The sequence below is a fragment of the Lipophrys pholis genome (genome assembly GCF_963383615.2).
Source record: "Lipophrys pholis genome assembly, chromosome: 21".
In the NCBI taxonomy this organism is placed as follows: Eukaryota; Metazoa; Chordata; class Actinopteri; order Blenniiformes; family Blenniidae; genus Lipophrys; species Lipophrys pholis.
In genome coordinates, this window is record NC_137649.1 from 9,700,820 (window position 1) to 9,722,088 (window position 21,269).

A 21,269-nucleotide genomic window follows, 5' to 3' on the forward strand; every position below is an offset into this window, starting at 1 on the left:
ATGTGTGCCTGAGTCCTGCACAAACCCACCGGTATGTGTTAGTGTGTTTTCAGTACAAAATATCAGACCAGACAGGTTATAAAAGAAGAGAGAGGATGAGGAAGAGACGGATCCACGCATAATCACATCACACACCACATACAAGCGTTTGGGGGAGGGGTCTAAAGCAAGTGCATAGTGCAACAGAGGCGGTTACATAAGTCAAGAGGATTGTCCCTGTTTGTGAACATGTGTGTGTGTGCGAGTGCTTTGTGAACGTGTTGTGGTGTGTGCGGAGGGCATGCAGGCCAGAATGCATTCTGTTTGGCCACTGCATGCTAGGAGAAGTGTGTTGGGAGACGAGGAAAAGAGCACAGGGGCGTGAGCGCCACAAAGAAAGCGTGTCTTCCTCGCTCTGCTGCTAGTCGCCTCTCCACCTCTCTTGCTCGTACCATCTCTATCATCTTTATCTCTATCGCCTCTCTGTCCGATCCGTCTCTCTTCTTATTCCCTCCTTCCTCTCGTTGCAGCGAGCGAGACAGCATTCATTTCTGCCGGAGCAGAAATGAATGCTGCACCTTTGTCAGGACCGTTGCATAAATGACAATAAAAGAGTTGGAGGTTCCCGGTAATGCTCTTTCAAAATACTACAATAGATTATATGCATATCTTCAATGTGATGAAGATATGCATATAATCTATTGTAGTATTATATGCATATCTTCAATGTGATGCACTTTTGATTTGTATACACTTTATTTGGATCATCGATCTGTCTTGTTCTCCTTTTCTAGATGCTATCATTCCCAGAATTCCCTAATTGGGATGAACGGGAAGAAAGAGTTTACTATGTCATGTGCTTTTGCAAGAAAAGCTTTCAAACTCATTGCAGGGCTCAACCTGAACACGTCACCAGATCATCACAGAGAGACAGACAGCATGGAGAGAACATGCACCCTCCACAAAGAAAAGTCTGGCCCCGAGTTGAACCCACAACATTATTGCTTTGAGACAAGCGTGGCGCGATATCTATTTTTGTTCTCCTGGCTCTCTGTCGACCCTTAAAAAACTAGAAATACTGAATTAGTTCCGTATTAAGCCTATGACAATTAAATATTGTCACGCGGGTGAGACATAGCGGAAGTGTAACACGTGCCACATGAAGTTTAGGTGTTCAAAGATAACGCAAACATGCAACGTTAAACCGAATCATACTGAATATCATGTGGATAATCTTATACACAGACGAGCCGAGACAGTTTGTGTTTTCCCCCATTATGCACTTGCAGGCATTCACTGCAACCACCTTCAGCTTCTGTTTATTGCGAGGTCTCTCTGCATTTAGTCTTGCCTTCAGCGAGTGGAATGCTGTTCAATCAGATTGAGATCAAGTGACTGACTCATAGAGTCAAGGGTATCCCGCATCTTCACCTTGAAAAGCTCTCTGGTTGCCATTTGCTCGGGCCTCACGACTGGGATTGCCGTCCCACTGAATGATGAGGATTTCCGTTACATTTGGCGGAATCTGAACTATGAATAATTGTTTCTCTATGCCTTCATAGTCTTTAAGCTGTTGCCGTCAGTAGTAATGTGGTCACATTGCCACGTGTTCAAACAGATCAGACAAGGTGCTACTTCTGGTCCTAAGCTAATCTGTTGGGGTTTTTTTTTTTATACACACTCTCTTCTTTCCATCATTTTAACATGAGTTGACTGTTGTTTCACAGCAAGCCTGATCTACAGCTAACCTAGTTTCTTCTTGTTTATTAAAAAAAAAAAAAGCACAACACACTTTGTTTGTTTTTGCCTTTTTTGATTAATCCTTCAAGGTTTCAACTCCAGGGTTGACAATGAAACTTGTATCTCAACCCAGGAATTCCACAACTGGTACTCAGGTTGTGGTCATAAATATGTATTTTACCACTTATACAAGTCTTCTGGTCATACCATATGCAAATATCTGCCGCTTGAAAAGCAGCTTTTCCTTGTTTTGCCTTTATTGTAATTACGAAATATATAAAAGAAAACACTGTTATCCAGGATTACCGCTTTAAAGCTAATCTATATGCTCTGCAGTCAGAGAACTATGTTGGATTAGGATTAAAGGAAATTAACTTCTATCTGGCTAGATTAATTAAAGGTGCAATACATACATAATTTTCTGTGCACTCATTAAGAGTAAGAATTTTCTCCTTTTAACTCCAATTTTTTTTTTAAGCCAAATTAATTTATTTCCAGTGAGGAGGCAATGGCTAAAGCAGGTGTAATAAGCGCTTTATCATGACGTATTAAGGCGAAAAAATGGGATGTAATGGGATGGGGCACACGCCTCCTCCAGGTCAGGGTGTACGAGTTACCAAGGAGCAGCATCTCATTCTGCCTTATGTATATTCGCATGAATGTGATTAGCCTGACCTTGATATTCCTTGTAAAATGTTTAGCATTTGTTTTCCAGTCCATTTCGGACAATTCTATCTTTTTTTTTTATAAGCTTGGGCAAAGCCTCAATTTCATTTTGCAGAGATGCAGAGGAGCCACGCCGGCATTATTGGAGAGACCTCTGGGAATCTGAGCCTCTCAGGTCTTATTCAGAATGATTCGGGGAGTGTGTCTGAAGCCCAAACTGTCGCATCACATTAGTGTCCAAATCACTGTTCGCAAATAAACCGGTTTACACACACAAATACAAGTGGACACTCATGTACACAACACACATGCTGATGGAGGATTATGCACACACGTAACGCATGCACGGGCTCCAGTTGAGATAAAGGCAGTAAAGTCATCTCACAATGTGCACACATATATCAAATAGCGCACTCCTATAAACACCCATAAAGAGTGACACGTGGACAACACATTGCGTAAATGCACATACATGAAGAACATAGCCTGCTACAATGGCCACGTCCATTAAAAATGCATGACACTGCAGCAACAGTTTCTAAAAATGAGCACCGCGGGCCAGCTGCCGTGTGAGAGAAAATACAAAAAACAAAACACTCTGAGAGGAAAGTACACTTCAAATTACATAAAAACCTGTCTTTTACTTTGATTTAGCCGTCAGTTAAACAGCTAACAGCTCATGTTATCTCTGGATATAGTCCAGTCTGCAGCAGTACTGGCTACAGTTACCACGCTCACCATTGTCCTCCCCCATTGTGTTATCAGTAATCATCGACACTCGCTTGTAATGCGAAAGCAAAAGTGTTGCCAAGCACCAGACAGGAAGAGAAATCAGGTCCACATACCCCAATTGAGGCTTAATGGGGACCTTGTGGTATGGCGAGCTGAGACCTCTACTGCATTGCCTGTTTATCATTCACTCCCACTGCTGTCTGGGGGACGGCCGGGATTTCTGGCTGATCAAACAAATTATAACTGGAATAAAAGTGGCGAGGCACAGGGTGCAAGGTTATCCTTACTTTCACAAGCTGTCCTTGTTATGAATCAAAGTAATATTCATGAAGAAGGGGTGTTCTGTTCGATGGAAACAAGAGTATCTTCGGCGTTCTGTGTGTTGGGTGAGAGATGGTGGGCATTTCCCACTCTCAGAGGACCTGATCCTTGTTCCGTTCTCATCGCAGAAGAAACAAACAACTCTGTTGGATTTCTTTTGCTTGGACAGCGGTTCGATTATAGCTGGGTCAGGTGCCAATCGTTGCTCTTCCAATCGCTGCAAACCCCGCCCACACAACACCAGGGCTCTGAGTCACATCGCCGACTGTCTGCGACCACTATGGCTTCAGTCCATATGCAGACACTCCTACAGCACACTTTATCTCCGTCTAATTTCTCTTCCTCCTCTTCACTTTGCTAAACTTAGATGCGACTTTGTGAATGTGCAATGATTTCATGCCTCTATTCTTCCTGTTGCTTGTCATCCTGCATCCTATAGCTACAGGGATTCAGGACTGCTTGTGCAGTAATGAATGACAAACCAAGGACGAATCTGCAGTGTTTTTAGGCATTTTTGCATCTTTATTGCTTGCGTCTCCCTTCCACAGGTGTTGTAAACAAAACACAGCATTCATCTCTCTCACGGAATCGGTCATCTCAGACTCAGGCGAATTTTAACAGAAACAGTCAGACAATGTACCACAGCGCCTTGTCTCTGGATGAACACAAATATATAACTCACGTCCTATTTCCCCCCCTTATCTTCCTTCCTCTCTATATTCCACCGCAAGTCCTAACACATCTGTCTCGACCTTGTGGTCTTCCACAGACACACAGAGACACACACACACGCAGGACATTAACACACTCGTGCACTTAGACACAGACCTAGATCGCTCCTACCAACAGGCTGAAAGCTCAGGCGGGGGGGGGGGGGGGAGTGCTCTGCGCATGACAGCCATGTGGCAGGGCTTTAAAGCCTGAGTCATCACGTCATGTGACACGTGTGTCGTCTTCCCTGCAGGCGCTCACCACGTCCACATACTAAAAGGGCAACCCACGGAGGAGCAACAGGGGCATAAATATCCTCGCAGGGGAAGGAAAACGTCAAGATTTGCTCTTAAATCTGTTATTGACAAAGTGTCCCGAGACCAGGGCAGACACACAGCCTCGGTCTGCTCATGTTCAGGACACTGGCTTTGCTCAAGCAAAGTCCATTGCAAAATGCCATATTTCTTAGGTTGGCAGCAGTGAGGCTTAAGTCTCGGAGTGGGTATTTAGAGCCTTCAACATTTGTTTGTAATGCTACAGTCAGCAAGAGGTAGAACCACAGTAACACCGCAGACTTATGATTGGGCACAGAGTAGCTCAGCACAAAGCAGTGATCCAACCAAGTTTGGCCAGTGACCATGTGAAAAACACATAAACTCTGTCTCACCATGTAATTCTATGAACCTAAGCTTTGTCCTTATCTATTCAAAACAACAAAACACTAAGCTCTGCACAAAAGGACAGAAGTTGGGCTTGCTTGCAGCATTTCAGCGGTATATTTAATAAACATGAGTGTTTAGGTTAGGACCAGCACAGTAGTAGTGACAGAATAATGAATAAAGAATGTCCTCGGGTGGATGGAGTGTGTTTGGAGGTATGGAGCAAAATAATTAAGTAAAGCACTAACATAACTTAATAACTGACAGTAACCACTATTGCTAAATACGCTGTACTCAGAGCAGCAGGTGAAGACAGAAGCAGACTCCACTTGGGCTGCATGCAGCGAGCTGGATGGGTTTGCTATATAAACTGATCTTTGGAACACAAATCAGCTCAGAGGACACACAATCGCACAACTGTTTTCTCACCTTCTTACCTCTGGGGAAGATGCATTGATTTGCATTCATTTACTGCAGACTTACTCCAAACTCAAACACAAGTAGTATTTTCCTAACCTTAATTCTAATGTAGCCCTTCGAATCACCTTAATACGTGATTTCACCTAATAATTAAGGATTGTTCTTCTGGAAATACTCTATATTTTAAGGATTTAGACACAGTGTGCATGTGTACGTGTCTATACATTTCAATTTAGCAGATATTTCTTTCCTTGTGCAAGGATTAAAATGCATGTTGTTTAAATCGAGAAAAGATTAGCTTTTCATTGTTTATTGGGAGCGGTGGCAACGAGCTGTACAAACAACACCAAAAGTGCTGTCAGAGGGCAGCGGCAGTCCACAGTCTCCATTGTTTTGAATGGAGTTGCATCAGCAGGCAGGCCTCTGAGCTCAGATTGTGTTTCTCTATGGCTGTGTGCCATTACTAATGCAGTTCACAAGGCTTTTTAAACTTGCTGTAAAAACGGAAGTCACTCCGAGGAAAAAAAATTACAGGAGCCTATTTTACATGTCGCCTACCTTTAATAACTTTTAACACTTCTCAAATGTATTGTGAAGCATATTGTGTTGAAGGACCACTTTCAGAAAATCCAATTTGAGAGGTCTACACATGTTGGTGCGGTATAGCTTTTTTATATAGCTGTAAGCCAGAACATATGATCATGCTTAATGTTATCTTAAGATACACGCCATAAGGGCTTTATTGGGCTGGTGCACTAATACAAGCACCACCCATCATGTCTTGTGCAAAAGGGAGCATTTGCTCCAAGTAGGGCAATCTCAGCCTCAGCTTGAGGGATTTTACTGTAGTTTAACAGTAGTCAAATATCTAGTAGTAGTATGTCTTCCATAATTTCCCTATTAGCAACATTACCCACATGGCCACACTGGCAGTCTACGCTTGTTAGCTACAGCTGACAGAGACACTAATATTCTCCAGCTGGAGTTGGTTTAGTTGAGTATGTAGGAATTAGCCTTTAGCGAAGAAGGTAAAAAGCATAAAATAGAACAGTGGGAGTCAGATCGTGTGTTGCTCCGCCTGGGACGTAAGCTCTGAAGCAACAAAACTACAGAAAACTGTCTGTAACAGAGGGCCACGTTAAACATCACATAGACGTCGACACCTCAAACAACACGCGCGCTTGCTGGATGTATACAGTTGAAATACCGCACCTCTGTTTCTATCTAGAAAAGCCTTTATCACATGCATACACCCACATCTTAGCACACACAAACGCAGTGACAGGCAATTCCTCAAGGTCCAGTATCTTGGGCACCTCTCTTGTCTTTCCTGCTCTTTGTTCTAAGCACTGTGTGCGTGCAAGTGTCTGTGCAGGCGTGGAGGACCTTGGAGACAGAGACGGAGCATCTAGATTTTAGTAAGGTCACAGCCAACCACTTACACAACCCATAGCCATTAAAGTTCTCACGATTTGTCACCTGCAACATCGAACCACTGCCGCCTCTCTCTCTGAACACGGCGGGTATCCTTCAAACTGCGGTCGTTACAGTGTTACCGGTACAGAATATACCTAAATAACGAGTAGGAAAACAATTACATCATCAAAAAGTAGTCAGGTTTGGTCCAATTAAAGCAAACCCTGTTGTGATTGGGTGGTTAGTGCAGTCCATTAGAGGAGGCGTGAGCGCTGCAATTAAAACCATTCTGCACACCAAACGAGCGAAACTGCTTTCAGTCTCCAATCAAACCAACACTAAAAAGAAAACCTCCACCTCTTTGTACACGTCTTTTTACATTCGGCGTCGTTATGACCTGAGCCATGCCTCGCACATTGTTGGGGAAGTTTGTGTGACATACGCTCAAGCAGCTGTCATGCAAGCCTTTTGTTTGTTTGTTTCTGGTCCTACATTTGAAAAAGTCCATGTGGGAGAATGGCAAGCCAAACTGAACAATTAGCTTTGTTTTGTTTTTTTTATATTTTGTCTCAAAGTGAAACCCATCTGAAGCCTGAAGCTGTTCTCACCTTTTCATATGTAAGTGCACCTATAACATTTCAATAGTACCTGACTCACTGCATACTTGTGTGCATTATTTAAAAAAAAAAAAAAAGTGCTATAATGCAATACCACTTAAGCATTGCGTGAAGAAATACAGGCTTGTTACATACGGTTTTGGGGACTTGTGGCTAAGGTGGTGAGTGGAGTGACACAACATGAACATTAAAATACAGACAGCCCCCTGCAGCATAAGCCTGTGGATGTATGGTAATTGTCAGAGGAGAATATTGCAAGGATAAATCATAGTAAGCTATAAACCATTAAAATGGAGAGTGAGCAGAACCTCCTGAGACACAGAGGAAGATTACCCACAAAAATAATGGCATGCAAAAAAATCAGCACTCAGATCAGAGCCCAGTAAAATAGAAAGAGAGAAATTGGTTACTTCTGCTGTTCTAAAACAACTAACCAGTTACAGGATTTTGAATTGTGGAAATGAGCTTGAATAAAATTTTTTAAAAAAAAGTAGAATGCAGCGCAGTGGGGGATGAAGTAGGAGAAAGAGAGAGAAATACTTCACAATCATTTCTGTGTTGTCGCCCCGTGGAGACCCAGAGGTCACATGAAAGGCAGGGAGAAAAGCAGAACGACAAAATCTTTGTGCTTCACAGCGTTCTGTAAGCCAGTCCCCTTACAAGCACCACGGGGACCGAGCCAACCTGACAGCACAAGTTTGACTCAAAACGGCTTCCACTTCCACACCTCAACAACAATGTCAAGAGCACAAAACAAATAAAAAAAAAGAAAATGGTCAATCTCAGCCTGGAACACAAGAGCGTAATCAAACAGGCGCCTGAGCTGACTTTAAGCTTATTCTTAGTTTATCAAAAAGCAAACACTTTCACTCCGTCAAGGAGAGGCCTTTCATCCAGTGAGGTCACCTTGAGATTCAATAAATAGACACAGAACTCCAGAACAGAACTTCACATTTTAATACTGTATTTCCGTCTTTCACCGGCAAAACATCACATGCCGATGAACCCCCGACGCACGCTGGGTAAACTCAAGGTAACCCGATCTCATTCAACCCCAACAACGCATTTAAATTGATCTCATGTGGCTCCATATCAGTCAGCGTCGTGGGTGATTTGTTGGATGACAGTGACGTTTCGGTGGGACGCCAGATTTACAACACGGAAGATGAAGAGACATTTATGTCACCGGACGGGCGAGCGCCATCAGCACATGCTATAATCTGCTCCGAGCTGCTCGCAAACAACGTTAACCCACCCAACATGGCATTATTGATAGCGCACAAGACATTATATGGATTATTTGATTTAGTTTTGATAATAAAGGAGTTGCTATTAATATGTTTGAGGATTTTTCCCCGGGGAATTCACCAAAGTGTCATAACAATGAAAACCTCAGACGTACAAATCAAATCAATAGGAGGTATTGTGTTACCCACCAGCACCCGATCTTGGAGTCAGAGGCTGCGCACAATGACACCAAAGACAACCAACAGAGTGCACGAGCTATTTGCCACGAAAACTCGATGATAGGAAACCTCTGTGGTACAGGGACTGGACAGCAGTCAAAGCCTTCGGTCGTGAGAGCACTGTTACATTAGGGAGGCATATTGACCAGCACTAATATGAGTGCAAATCAATACAGTGGGAACATGGTCCTCACAAGTGGCCCCAGCACTGCTGAAAATGCAATTGTGCGAAATAAATCCTGTCATAAATCACAGCACACTGACAGCACTGTGTGTCCCCGATTGTCCCTGTCTGCAGGGTCTGAGGGTGCAGGAAGTCTGATTCCAAGAATACAGCACACATTATGCTTCAAATGGACCTCACGCCTTACATCAGAAATCATTAGTATGCTAAAACATGAGTCATATTTTCATAGCTTTGGCGACTGTCTTGATTCTTATAAAACGGCTCTATACTAAAAATACCGCTAAGATCTGGGATAAAGGAACAAAGTCAGCCGTCGCAACGAGCCAGTGAATTGTCAAGGAGATAACATTTGAAGCACCTGAAATGATCCGTGCATGATCAGACTCGGTAAATAATAATCTGGTTTCACACTTTTAGATTTCTGCCCACAGCTCATATTTAAGCAGCAATTCATAAAGGTATGCAGTTGAGTCTACAAGTGTCTGTTTTCACCAGATCACCAATTACAGGATTAAAACAGTGAATACCATCTCCACACATTAGAGATGTTTATCTAAATGTGGTTCAGACCTGTAACCACATCTAGTTGGTCGACATAAAACATGTTGTGCGTTCTTTGACCATCACAATGTCTCTAAACTCAAGAACACGTTCACTCAGATTAACACTGCAAAATCTCTTACTTCGAGACAACACTTGTATTTCCTGTGTTTAGAAAACTCCTCCAGTTTTTGCCAAGAGAGTATTGACAGGAAGTAAGAGGATATCACTCCAATATTAGCTTCTTTTCAGTGGCTAAATCCAGCATACAATTATAAATTGTTATTTCAACATAAAAAAAAAGCTCTTTAAAAACAATAAATCTTAATACAGGCTATTACAGTGTTTTCTTCAAAGATCAGGGTTCAAGCGTCTCTTCTTTTGTCATTCTCCCGATATGTCAACATGAAATCTCTCTCTCTCGTCTCTCTGTTGCTTCCTGCAGGATCTCTCTGACAGTGGCGCTAAAAGTTTTGCGATTTGTACACCCTGCCCCCATCTCGTCTGCAGCCAGAGGATTAACTTGCTCTCTGATGACAACTTGTTTATTTGTTGATCTCTGTCTCTGTCCTATCATTGACCGGTAAGACATAAAGAGCGCCCTCATGTCAGGTCGTCTCTGTAAAAGAGCCATGAAAACATTATCAATGGAATCGAACAGTCCGTCTTTAAACGTCCGTTTTCTTGATAAGAATAAAAAAGAAAAAGAAAGGTAACCAACATAGAGGGTGACGCCGCACATACACAAATTGTAACTATCAGCATTATCTAAATGTTGTGCCCTCAAACTTTTGTTATTTTTTTTCACCAACTCTTTGCCACGTACAAACTGTTTACCATGTTTTAACATTCCTCTACTGCCTTCACACAATCTTTACTAAGCTCGCCAACATTTATTTAGGGAAGTATCTTTTATCAGGTAAAAAACTGACAGATAGAGAATGCTGCCACCGAAGCGTGATTATTAAACCTTCTTTGCATTTTAGATTGCATCTGAAACTTAATATTTCAGAGCCTGATCCAGAGACAGAAGCAGACAAACCAGAGCCGATAATCATCAGTAGAAATGCCCTTTCGGTGGATGTGTACAAATACAAGTCCATTTGTTCTCTCCAGCCCACATGACACTGTGTATTTACAATGAGCCACTCAAGCGTTGCCTGCCGTCTGCTGGGAATAATTAGTGCACAGGTTGGTGACCTCTTAGGCATTACTACTCTGTATGGAACCATCGTGTGTGCTGAATGTAGCGTGGTTTCAACTTAGAAAGATTATCAAGGTGAATTTAAAAAAAACAAAAAAAACTTTCATGTTCCTCCAGCAGCTATTTAGTATTCCGCCAACAGCGGTCCTCGCTGCTTCTCGAGATTTTTTATTTTTTTGTCCTTTAATAAAATTGTTATCCAGTGAACAGAAATATTGTGTGGCTTCCTGAATTATGATGAGTCACTGGAAGGAGCGCGGCCGGCTGTATGTGTCCACGCATGAGGGAGTCTTTGTGCATGCAGACTTTTCCATTAGGTAAATGGACTAACAAAACTAATGCTCAAAGACATATGTCTCACTTGAACACGCAGACACACACAGACACGCACGCACACGCACAACAATTATTCTTGACCAGGCTGGAGTCAACGGAGGTAAGAAGGGATGGACGGCAGGAGGAGTAAAAGCCGGAGTTAAACGTAGTCTAAATTATTGAGGAGTGGCAACATGACAGCACAAGTTTAATCACCCTAAACCCAGATCCCATTTGGCACTCGTCAGGGTTAAAGGACTTAAGCAGAACACGCTGTCAGGATATTGGACTGAGAGAGGCAGCAACTGTATTGTTCTGCTACTGATGCAGCAAAATTTGTTTTCCATTTCTAAGAACCGATAGAACAGAGGACGCTGAGTGCTTTTGGAGGGAATGAAAGATGAGACCTGGTACACGAGGGGTCTTTGATTAAGAGTGCCTCACTGCAGTTTACAGGCACAAACACACGTTCTTTGTTCCAGTAATGGCGTAAAGTTGATATGCACTGAAGAGATTTAAATGTGTGGAGAGTTCAATTGTGAATTTATATTGTCACTTTTTGACAGCAGACACACACACACACACACACGAACACACTCAGACTTAACTGTGCCCTCATCTGTATTAAGATGACTTCATTTACAGCTCCTCTCTCTTCATTCTCTCCCCAAATCCTTGTTTCACTCGTGTGAAAAGTAAAATGAGGTCAACTGGGATGAGATACTAATCCCCTCTTCATTTGGTGTTCTATCGCTCCTCTTTTACAACCGTTCATCCCCCCCACATGCGACAAATGCAAATGCAAAACGCAAATGATTTCCTCTGAAGTACAGAACGCTGTGAAAACAAAGGCTGTCAGTGACAACGTGTGCGCCCGTCACTCGTGCTCCTACATAGTTTTACGACAACACACTGACGGCAACAGCAGTTTAACTACTTTGATGAGACTCTTGCCGTCTCAGTCAGCTCCGTCTCTGCTTATGCAGACGGCATAACTGAACACAGACACCAGAGACGAGCGCAAAAACCTGGATCTGGTCAGCTTCAGAAGGTGCTGTTGAGAAGAGTTAGTTTTCAAGGGTTATGACATAAAACAAGTCATCTGTGACTTGAAAATAAGCTTGAAAGCAAGACACAGCAAAGCACTTATTAAAATATAAATACTTTATCATCTCTAATATTAATTCTTAATAACACCCTTCATGCTTCAAGAGTCAAATGACAGACACAAGTGACAGTATTTACCAAAAATTTAGTTTCTGTAAAATTGAAATGCATTTAAATGCATTAATATTCTAATCAAACCTCATGTGTAAAGAGAAAAAAAAAATCCATGCATGCACATGGAGCGACTCTCCAGAGATTACAAGCAGCAAACTCAATACTATCTTCCCTCTGTACCAATGGGATTTCAGCATATAGTGCCGGGCAAATATTATCGCTTTAACTTGTAAAAAGGTTCTCATTCAGGATTCCAGGAATGCGTCTCTGTGACTGTGGCCAAAGCCTGAAAAGCAGCACAGCAATGGAGTGAATCAGATGGAAGATTGATGACAGAGATACTGTAAGTCTTTGTCAGTCCGGGCTACAACCACAAGCAGCACAGGGCCACACTGCAGCAACTGCAAAGCACGTGTGTGTGTGTGTATGTGGCCTCTGCAAACACGGTGGGCCAGCGTCTGCTCGCATGTGCAAACGTTTGCCCTTTTGTGTGTCAGTATAAATGTAATATTTGTCCATTTCCATTTGTATAACTCGCAGAAATCTGCGCTACATCTCCCGTCTGGAATAATAGTGTGCGCGTCTTTGTGTACCCACATTTGGGACGTGCGAGTCCAATGATATTCTGCGTCTGTCGATGAGCTAATCTGGTAGAGCATGGACTGACAATTTGATCTATTGATCCGCGTCTTGCTGGCTCACAGGGAGTCTCTTGAGTTATAGTGCTGCCATTTCTCCTGGCCACCACCAGTAAAGACACATTTCTCCAGAGAGGTGAGCTGCCATATTGTTACAGTGGCAGACCACCCAGAAAACACACACACTGGATCTTCCCCGTGTAAAGGCACTGGATGGACCATTTGATTTAGCTTTAAACTTAATAAAAAAAACAATCAATAAGAAAATCATATGCAGCAACACCTGAAACATTTTCCACTTTTGCTTTTAATGCAGGCTGATCTACTGATGTAACCAACCAGTCTAGTCTTGCAATACCACTGTAGACCACACGGTGGTGTGGTGAGTCACTGTAGCATCTGACATAAGCTGGCAAAATTGTACATATCTACGACAGCTTAATCTTTTGGCAACTAAGAAAGAACAAAAATTAAAAGTTGACAGAGGACGGGAGGGACACAGCTTTTCATCATGACATTACCCAAATACTACATTTTGTATCTTCAAAAGGTACATGAAGATCGAATCAAGGTCACAGGGGTGCTGAAGCTGACAACAGCTCACAATGGGCAAAAGCTACCTTGGACACGTTGAAACACAATCACACACACACACATTTTTTGGACCTGTCAGAGGAAACCAGAGTCAACTAGGGCACACAAAGGTAAAACGTGCAAACTCCACACAGCAATGCCCACAGTTTGAGGAACTTCCTATTGGATCAGGAAAAACAGTGTAATCTTTATTAGTGGCTCTGCTGATTACTCTCGTACCAATAATTTGATTACTTCAAAAGCACAAAAAGATGCCGCAAAGGAGTGTAAGGTGATAAGAGACCTCAGCACCAAAAACAAAGGTCACATGGCTCAAAAGGATCGCATGGCTCCTTTGAATTCTTCCAATTCTGAATGGGTAAAAAACCCTGTCTCATCACAAAAAAGTGAATTGGCTTTTTTTTTTAAATCAGCATTCCTGCTCATTTTGAAATTACGCAGCTAATCTGAAGAAGGGCTAATGTAGGGTGACTGCTTGCACAGCAAAAATCTGTTTTCTAAATGCTCACAACTCCTTTTTGCTGTTGAGTTATCGCACAGAAAACAGCGGTGTGTGTGTGTGTGTGTGTGTGTGTGTGTGTGTGTGTGTGTGTGTGTGTGTGTGTGTGTGTGTGTGTGTGTGTGTGTGTGTGTGTGTGTGCGCACACACTTGGGCATATCTGTCTTAGTGCATTACCACACACAGATCAATAAGGATTCTATTCTTGGCCATTAGATCTTGAAAAAAAGGGATAGCCTGTTTCTCTCACTCCTTCCGACCCGCTCAGTCTCTTTCTGCTCTCCTCATCTATCGGCCCGGCCCGTCCCCTCCACAGGCTCTCCTGCCAGCCTCTCTATCTATTCCCCTCTTAGCCTCCTCTCCACAACACCAAAGGACCATTGTCATCCTCCCAGCTGGACAGTGAAGGCAGCGGCAGAGCCGCTGCCGGGTATCAAACAGAAGACAGTTTTGGGGGATCACAGACGTTACCAGGCTGTATGGCCTTGTGGGATCAGACATCTCGTCTGAGGATACATATACTATGCACATATTTGCTCTCACACATGCACACATCCGCGCACACTTCCTGTTTCGGCTGTAATATTTGGTCCTCTGCCTCGCTGCCAGGCCGAGGCCCTTGATCTGCCACTTTTTGTAATCCTCCATGGGACAGGGGTTGCAGCCAAAAGCCCTGGCAGGCCAACCAGACAAACCAACATAAGCACACATTAACATGCACAAACATTGATATGCACAAAAAGCCACTAACTGCTGCAAAAAGGCCCTCCAGCACATCGATACGAATCAGAGCAAGGATGGGGTCTCGGAAGACCTGCACCAGTCCAAAAGATGTACCAAAATATGTGCTCACACAAAACCTGAATGATGAACATAAACAGTTCAAACACTAAAAATTGTAAAACTTTCATTCTATCCATTCTAACAGAAGCATGATAGCATTGTTGCCATCAGATAAAGGGAAAGAGTCGACAAAAAAGCAGAATTCCAGAGGGAGGAGAACCAACACCAGAAAGCAGTTCGATGACTCCCAATTCACCTTCTCCCCCGACTCTGATAAGGCTCAATCTGATGAACATCATACAAACACAGCAGAGATTCTTCCATTGATTCTGTTTCAAAGTGACCAGCTTCAAGCGAGCAGGAAACAAACTGAGGATCATCCGAGTACGTTTCGATCTCCGAGTGGACCGAGTTCCAGTTCACTTTTCTTATTCTGCAGTTTCACCGTTTGGAGCTCACAGAAGTAATGGACCAGAAAGCAAGGCGTAAACCATGTAAAGCTCATTCAACACTCCCTTCTAAAGCTCTAAGATGGTACTTCTACTGGAGGAGGGATTTAGTTTTCTATTTGCTAATACATGGGTATCACTGACAGCGTGCGTTGTGGATGACTTGGGCTTTCTCTTCCATCTGTAAATCTTAAGGGAAATACATCTGGCTACTTTTAAAGAGGAAACGCAAACGTGCTCATGGTAAACGCACCAATGATTTTACTTTGGCGAGCATCCACGCTATAGACTCTCATGCTCATTACTGTCTACATGCAGGTCTTTTCTCTCGATTTCTTTTTTCTTTTTTTTTAGCACAGGTGAACAGGACTGAGTCACAACCGTAGCTGCCAGCAGGTGGGAATGAGGGACAGCCAGGCGGACAGCTCTTCATCACACCATAATGAGCTGGCAAAGGTTGTCGGACAGGCAGGAGAACACATGGAGGACCTGTAAAAACAGCCTCACACAGGAAAGCACGCGGGCGTTCTCCGAAGCTATACGACTCCCTGCGGCGCCGTTTCATCACAAGCTGTTGTCCCCGTTTGTGGAAATGTTCCCGTATTACAAGGAAGCTGACATGAGCTCCCACTTGTGCCGAACTGCAGCATACCTCAACATGGGGCTCAATGCGAACCCTTGAGTGACGTGTGCCGTCCTATCAGGCCACGTGAACACGTCTGCAGCGATGCAGCGACGCCACTGAAGGCTGTAGCGGTGAGGTGTTCAGCTTATCGTCCCATGCGATAAGATGTGGAACTTGAGCATTTATGGAAAGGCAAATAAAAGCTTTTACAAGCGTACACAGAATCCCAAAGGAGAGGCAGCCCATGTTATCAGAAACTCCACGGCACAGTAAAAAAAAGAAAAAAAAAGAAAAAGAAACGCACTGAAACCAAACCAATGGGCGTCGGCACTTAACTATAGGGACACAGACTTCTGTTCACTTACCTGCTGCCGCCTCCTGGGGAATGCAGCTACCCCAAGGAGCTGCCACAGGCCACGGCAGCCAAAACAGCTCAACTGCAACTAAAAGGATACAATCTGAGTGCTCCGCTCTGGGTGCCGATGGCCAGGATCTTCTGCACGGGGTCAAAGGCCATGGACGACGGTTGATATGGGAAACCATGACGGACAGTCTGGTACGACATGCAGAAAGACGAGAAAACAGGTTAGAGAGAGAATATCAATTTGCTGTTTCACAGTCGGGCTGTTGTTCTGTCAGAGGATGTCACACACCTGACTTTGGTAAACAAATGGCACAGATGGATGTGGAAACTGTTATGAAACAGCGATATAAAGCCTGAAATTGTACCGACAAGAGCGTAAAAAGAGGAACTAATGTTCCTTCTGTGCATGGGTACCCTGTTCTCCATGATAGGCTGATATTTGGCCTCGCTTTTTAGGATCCTTTTGTAATCATGAGCCTATTTTGAGATTCCTTTTCTCTCATTTCCCTCTTTTTGTGCCGTCTTCTTTCTCTCACTGCCTCCCACATGGAGTCGTGATTACACTGAAGTCTGGAAATAAAACACATCAATGAGCAGCACTGGGTTATGATTCGTTGCCGGGGCCTTCCATGAGTGTGTGTTACAGTCACCCCACGAGTGCAAAGAGGAGCGATCCCGTTCCTCTATCTGTACATTTGTGTGACTGTAGTTTTACAGCATCAGTCAGTCAGTTCTGTGGTGGCTGTTGGATTTGTTTGCTTAGTGACAGAAGGCTAACGCACGTTACATAAGAAGCACTCGGTGCGGCAGAGGCACCTGCCTTCATCGCAGAGAAACATCACAGCCACCTTCTGTCCCAACAAGCAGTAAACGGTGCCGGAGGGAGGCTCAGGTCTTGCTCAAAGACATTTTGAGTTTTTGCTGTTGATTGACATATTCAGGATGTTGCGGCTCATCGTTGTAACTTGTTTTTCTTTCCAACTAGTAAACTACAACATCACTCAGGGCCTCAGGTGCGTTGGCCTAAATCTGTTAATCTCCTGAAAGTGTTATTCTCATTGTGATCAAGACAGTAAATTATGTTGGTTTGTGTTGGTTTAGACAACAACAATTGTACTGTATTAAAGTAACAACATATTGTGGCAGTTAAGGTTATGTTTCCAGTTCCATGTTGAGTTGATAATTATTTGAACATGCCTCAGTGTGGGAGAGTGTTTGAACCTTCGTCATTTGACAGAACTATTTATAATTTTACAGTTAAAACCTTCAAATGGAATCTACAACCCTTGACTTGCAAAGACTGTATGTGGGGAAATCAATAGCAAGCACACAGCGGGGTGTATTAAAAGGCCTCGCCAAACCATTAGGGCCCAACTGGAGAAATCATGATTGAACATTACAGTGTGGGCTAAGATGCAGCGTGCACAGCATGTAAATTTCATGAGTGTTTAATTATCCCATTCGTGTTGTGACCAATACAGGAAGAAGAAGAAGAAGAAGAAGAAGGGGGAAAAACATGGCCCCCACTCACTTCATGCACCATCAGTCCCCATTGGACCAATGATCTGGGGGTAAAGTGGTGGAGGGGTGGGGGGGGGGGGGGGGGGGGGGGACGGAAGGGGAGATATAGACAAAGATGTGGGAAGAAAGGGATGGCTCGATGACACACACACACACACACACACACACACACACACACACACACACACACACACACACACACACACACACCATCGTTTTGCTAATCCAAACCCAGAAGATTATGCAAGAAGGGATCAGTTCAGCCCAACCCCTTGATATGACAGTTCATGCCATGCGCACATACAGCGAGCTCCCGTGTTTCCACAGCGCCACATCAACGCAGGTCTCTCTTTACAATTGGATGCTTTGAAAATCGTGCCAGGTATAAACACGCCACGAAAAGACGCAGGCAAATAGGAACTTAACAAGGTCTATTGTCCCATCGCCAGAGCGCACTCTCTCTCCATACAGTATGCGCATTAAAGGGATGGACGTTACACTAAGTTCCAAGCATTGAAATCCAAGCAGTGAGAACAATCACAGGCTTGATTATTGTGTTTTATTGCATTTTGGGGAAACCCATTGATTAATCCTTAATCAACACGTTGAGGCCAATTTATAAAGCTTTTGCCTTTTTTTTAAAGAAATATGTTGCGCTTGTACCTTCAGTGTCCTGAGATGGGACGAGTGCAGCACAAACTGAATAATTACACTCTGAGCAGAATGGCTATATTAAATAAAAAAAATAAAAAATAAAAAAAGATCAGTGTTGCCCACCTTGCAGAGCTGGAAATGCTCGGACTGGAGGGTCTCCTGGATCAGATGGTTCTCCTGTGGCCCCACTTGGACAGACGGTGTGGAGGAGGAGACCTCTTTCAGACCGTCCAGCACCTTCCTGATGTTGAACTTCTTCATTTTTCACACTGCGGAGCACGCGACTGAAATCACCCGCAAGAGATAAAGGTGATCGCCCACTTTCTCTCTTTCTATTCTGACTTGCCCTGTGGATCTCACATCTTAGTGCTTTCTTAGTCTAACGCAGTCGTCTCCATGCTGCAGGGCTCTGGCGCGCATCGCACGGCTCGCTTCTTTGACGCGCAAAACGACGGAGACGCGCCTCCGGGATGCGAATGCGTCCGCGTAATAATTCGCTCGGAGATTCCGCGCTGCTGTGTGCCCCCACTGCGTCTCTCTGTGGCTCCAGCTCTCCCTCTCGGCCTCCCTCCCCTCCCCACTCGGCTGTGTGAGCCGCTCAGCTCAGCCAAGGCGGAAACGCAGCGCGGCGGCGGCGGTGATGGTGTTGCTGCTGCTGACGCTCTTGCGCATGTCTGACAGAATACAGGCTTCAACACAAATCCCGCCACCTTGCCAGCCCACTCTCTCCCTCTCGCTCTCCCTCTCGGTCCTGTCGTTTCATCTGCCTCCAGCGACAACGCCCCCTCCCTCCCCTCCTCCCTCCCCTCCTCCATCCCTCCATCCCTCCTCTCTCACGCACACATAGTAGGTTTTGCTCCACTGCACCTGGTGATGCTGGTGCTGTTGGGATGCTGCAGCGTTTTGAGTGTCTGCGTGGAGACAGACAAGCAAACAGACGAGCTCTGCCCCATTCTTTCCACTGCACCCTCTCCCTCACCCACTGCGCCTTTGCCTGTGTGTGCGTGTGCCTGCCTGCTAGATTCGCCATATTCAGGGGGCCATCCAATACAACGTCAACACTGATGGCAGGGGAGGTGGACGAGGTTATAAAACCTCGCTGCGCCCTGTTTGGGAATAACAAAACGTCTCTAAATTACGTTTACGTTTTCTTTGTGGATTTAAACAAAATTAAAACGAGAAGGAATAAAGGGATCACTTTGCCAATTTCAAACAATTATCCAAGGTGTGATTTATGACAAAACCAAAGGGGTAGAGGGTTTGTGGGGATAGACGTTTGAGTAGATTTTACCACTGATTTATATTTCACTGAAATGCAGCTTTAGTTGCAGGTCCAAAAGCTGCCCCACTATATAAAAAATAAATAAAAAATCATTTTACTAATCATAGTAAACAGGCTTCCTGTAGTCTGTTTTTATTCTCCACTCATTAATCCCAGTAACAACATTTTTCATTGTGAAAATACAGGAAGTACAGCATTTAGCCAGGAATTGGTTCCTGAACGGTACATGAACCAAAGTATGTGAATTGATGCAGTAAATCCATTTACGAGATGGCGTAAATGAGAAGAAATTCAGTTGTGAGAACCTTCCACGTGTTTATATGCTTTACAAGATCAGTGATGCAGATTTTCATACATACTCACTTGCTCAGACAGCTGTCCCTCAAAACTGTTCCTTGGTGCACAGCCTTCGGTGTTAACATGCCTGTGCAGATAGTCATTTGTCGAGTAAACGAACTGACGAAGCCACTTGGATCAAAGGTGAAAAGTCTTGCAAGACACTTGACCAAGTCCCGGTGATTTGATTCAATTTGCTTTGAGATGCAGCACTAATGGAAAAGCAGGGTGAAGCAGCTTTAATAACTATGTATGGAGGAAATTGATTTTATCTCTAAAATTTAATTTGCAGACGTAGGAATATCCCAAGGAGGATTATACACCTCTAAAACCTTTTTTTTAATTCTTCAAGATCAGTTTGCATGGAAGCAGCACAGTCAGTAATCAAACAGCTGATCAATCAATCGGTCCTTCAGCATGGGTAGTAATGGGTGTGTCATCCGAAAAGATAGGAATGAAAACGGTTTGGGTGTCCTCCATCCTGACAGCGACTGCTCCACAGTGCCAAGTCACACTTCACACAGTGAAGAGCTATGAGGGCGAAGGAGTTTGAGGAAGTCCGGCCAGTGTGTCTGCCAAACAGATGACATGCTGTACGCTCACCCTGGCTGTATTAACACATCAGAGCTTTTTTGTTTTTTTCTCTCAGACCCTGCTTGGCCACTGGCCTGCAGTGCTCTTAAGACAAAACAAGAGGTTCAGCAGAAACACTCAATAAGGCAGCGGATAATTATCAAGGTTTAAAATGTCATGATGTTGGGGTGATAGTATTAAGACACACGCCTTAAATAAGCTAATTGACAACTTTGGAAGTATATTTACTGCACGTTTACTCATTTTTTTTCTCCGGTCATCTTTCTTTAACATGATCCTATGACCCGCTGCATGTTGCTCCATGCCACAACACAACTGATTTAATGAATGGGTTCTTATCAGGAGGCTGCAGAATCAGGTGCGTTGGAGCATCTTAAGCATGCAGGGCTTTGGGTCCCAGAGGGATAAGAATGCTTAGAAAATGCTGATGGAGTGAATATATTGGGTATGGCAGTGTTGCTGAACTAAGTGGAGTTTGCGCGTTACCTTATGTATGAGCAGGTTTCCTCTTGGGTGCAGAGTCCACACATTAGCAGACAATATGCAAATGCATCAACAAAATGTCAATACTGGAATATTTTTTCACCCAGTCAAGGCATTACTCTTGATTTAGCTGCTAAAAAAGGACCTCAAAACATTTTTTTTTAAATGTTATGTGTTTCCAATGAACATTATCACACCAGAGCTCCTCCAGTTGGAACTTTTTCAACACATTTCACAGGCTAAAGCTGCGATA

The 21,269-nt window shown here is 43.8% G+C and overlaps 1 protein-coding gene across 1 annotated transcript in view; it reads right to left on the reverse strand.

Moving 5' to 3' along the window:
* Positions 1-19,074, reverse strand: part of stxbp5a (syntaxin binding protein 5a (tomosyn)) — an 88,018-nt gene extending 68,944 nt beyond the window's left edge. The window contains exons 1-2 of the mRNA XM_080491232.1: positions 18,445-19,074; positions 16,238-16,335 (exon numbers count right to left, since the gene is read on the reverse strand). Coding sequence (XP_080347358.1) covers positions 16,238-16,335; positions 18,445-18,582 — 236 coding nt within the window. The 5' untranslated portion in view covers positions 18,583-19,074. The remainder of the gene's footprint in view (positions 1-16,237; positions 16,336-18,444) is intronic.
* Between the last annotated feature and the right edge of the window lie 2,195 nt (positions 19,075-21,269).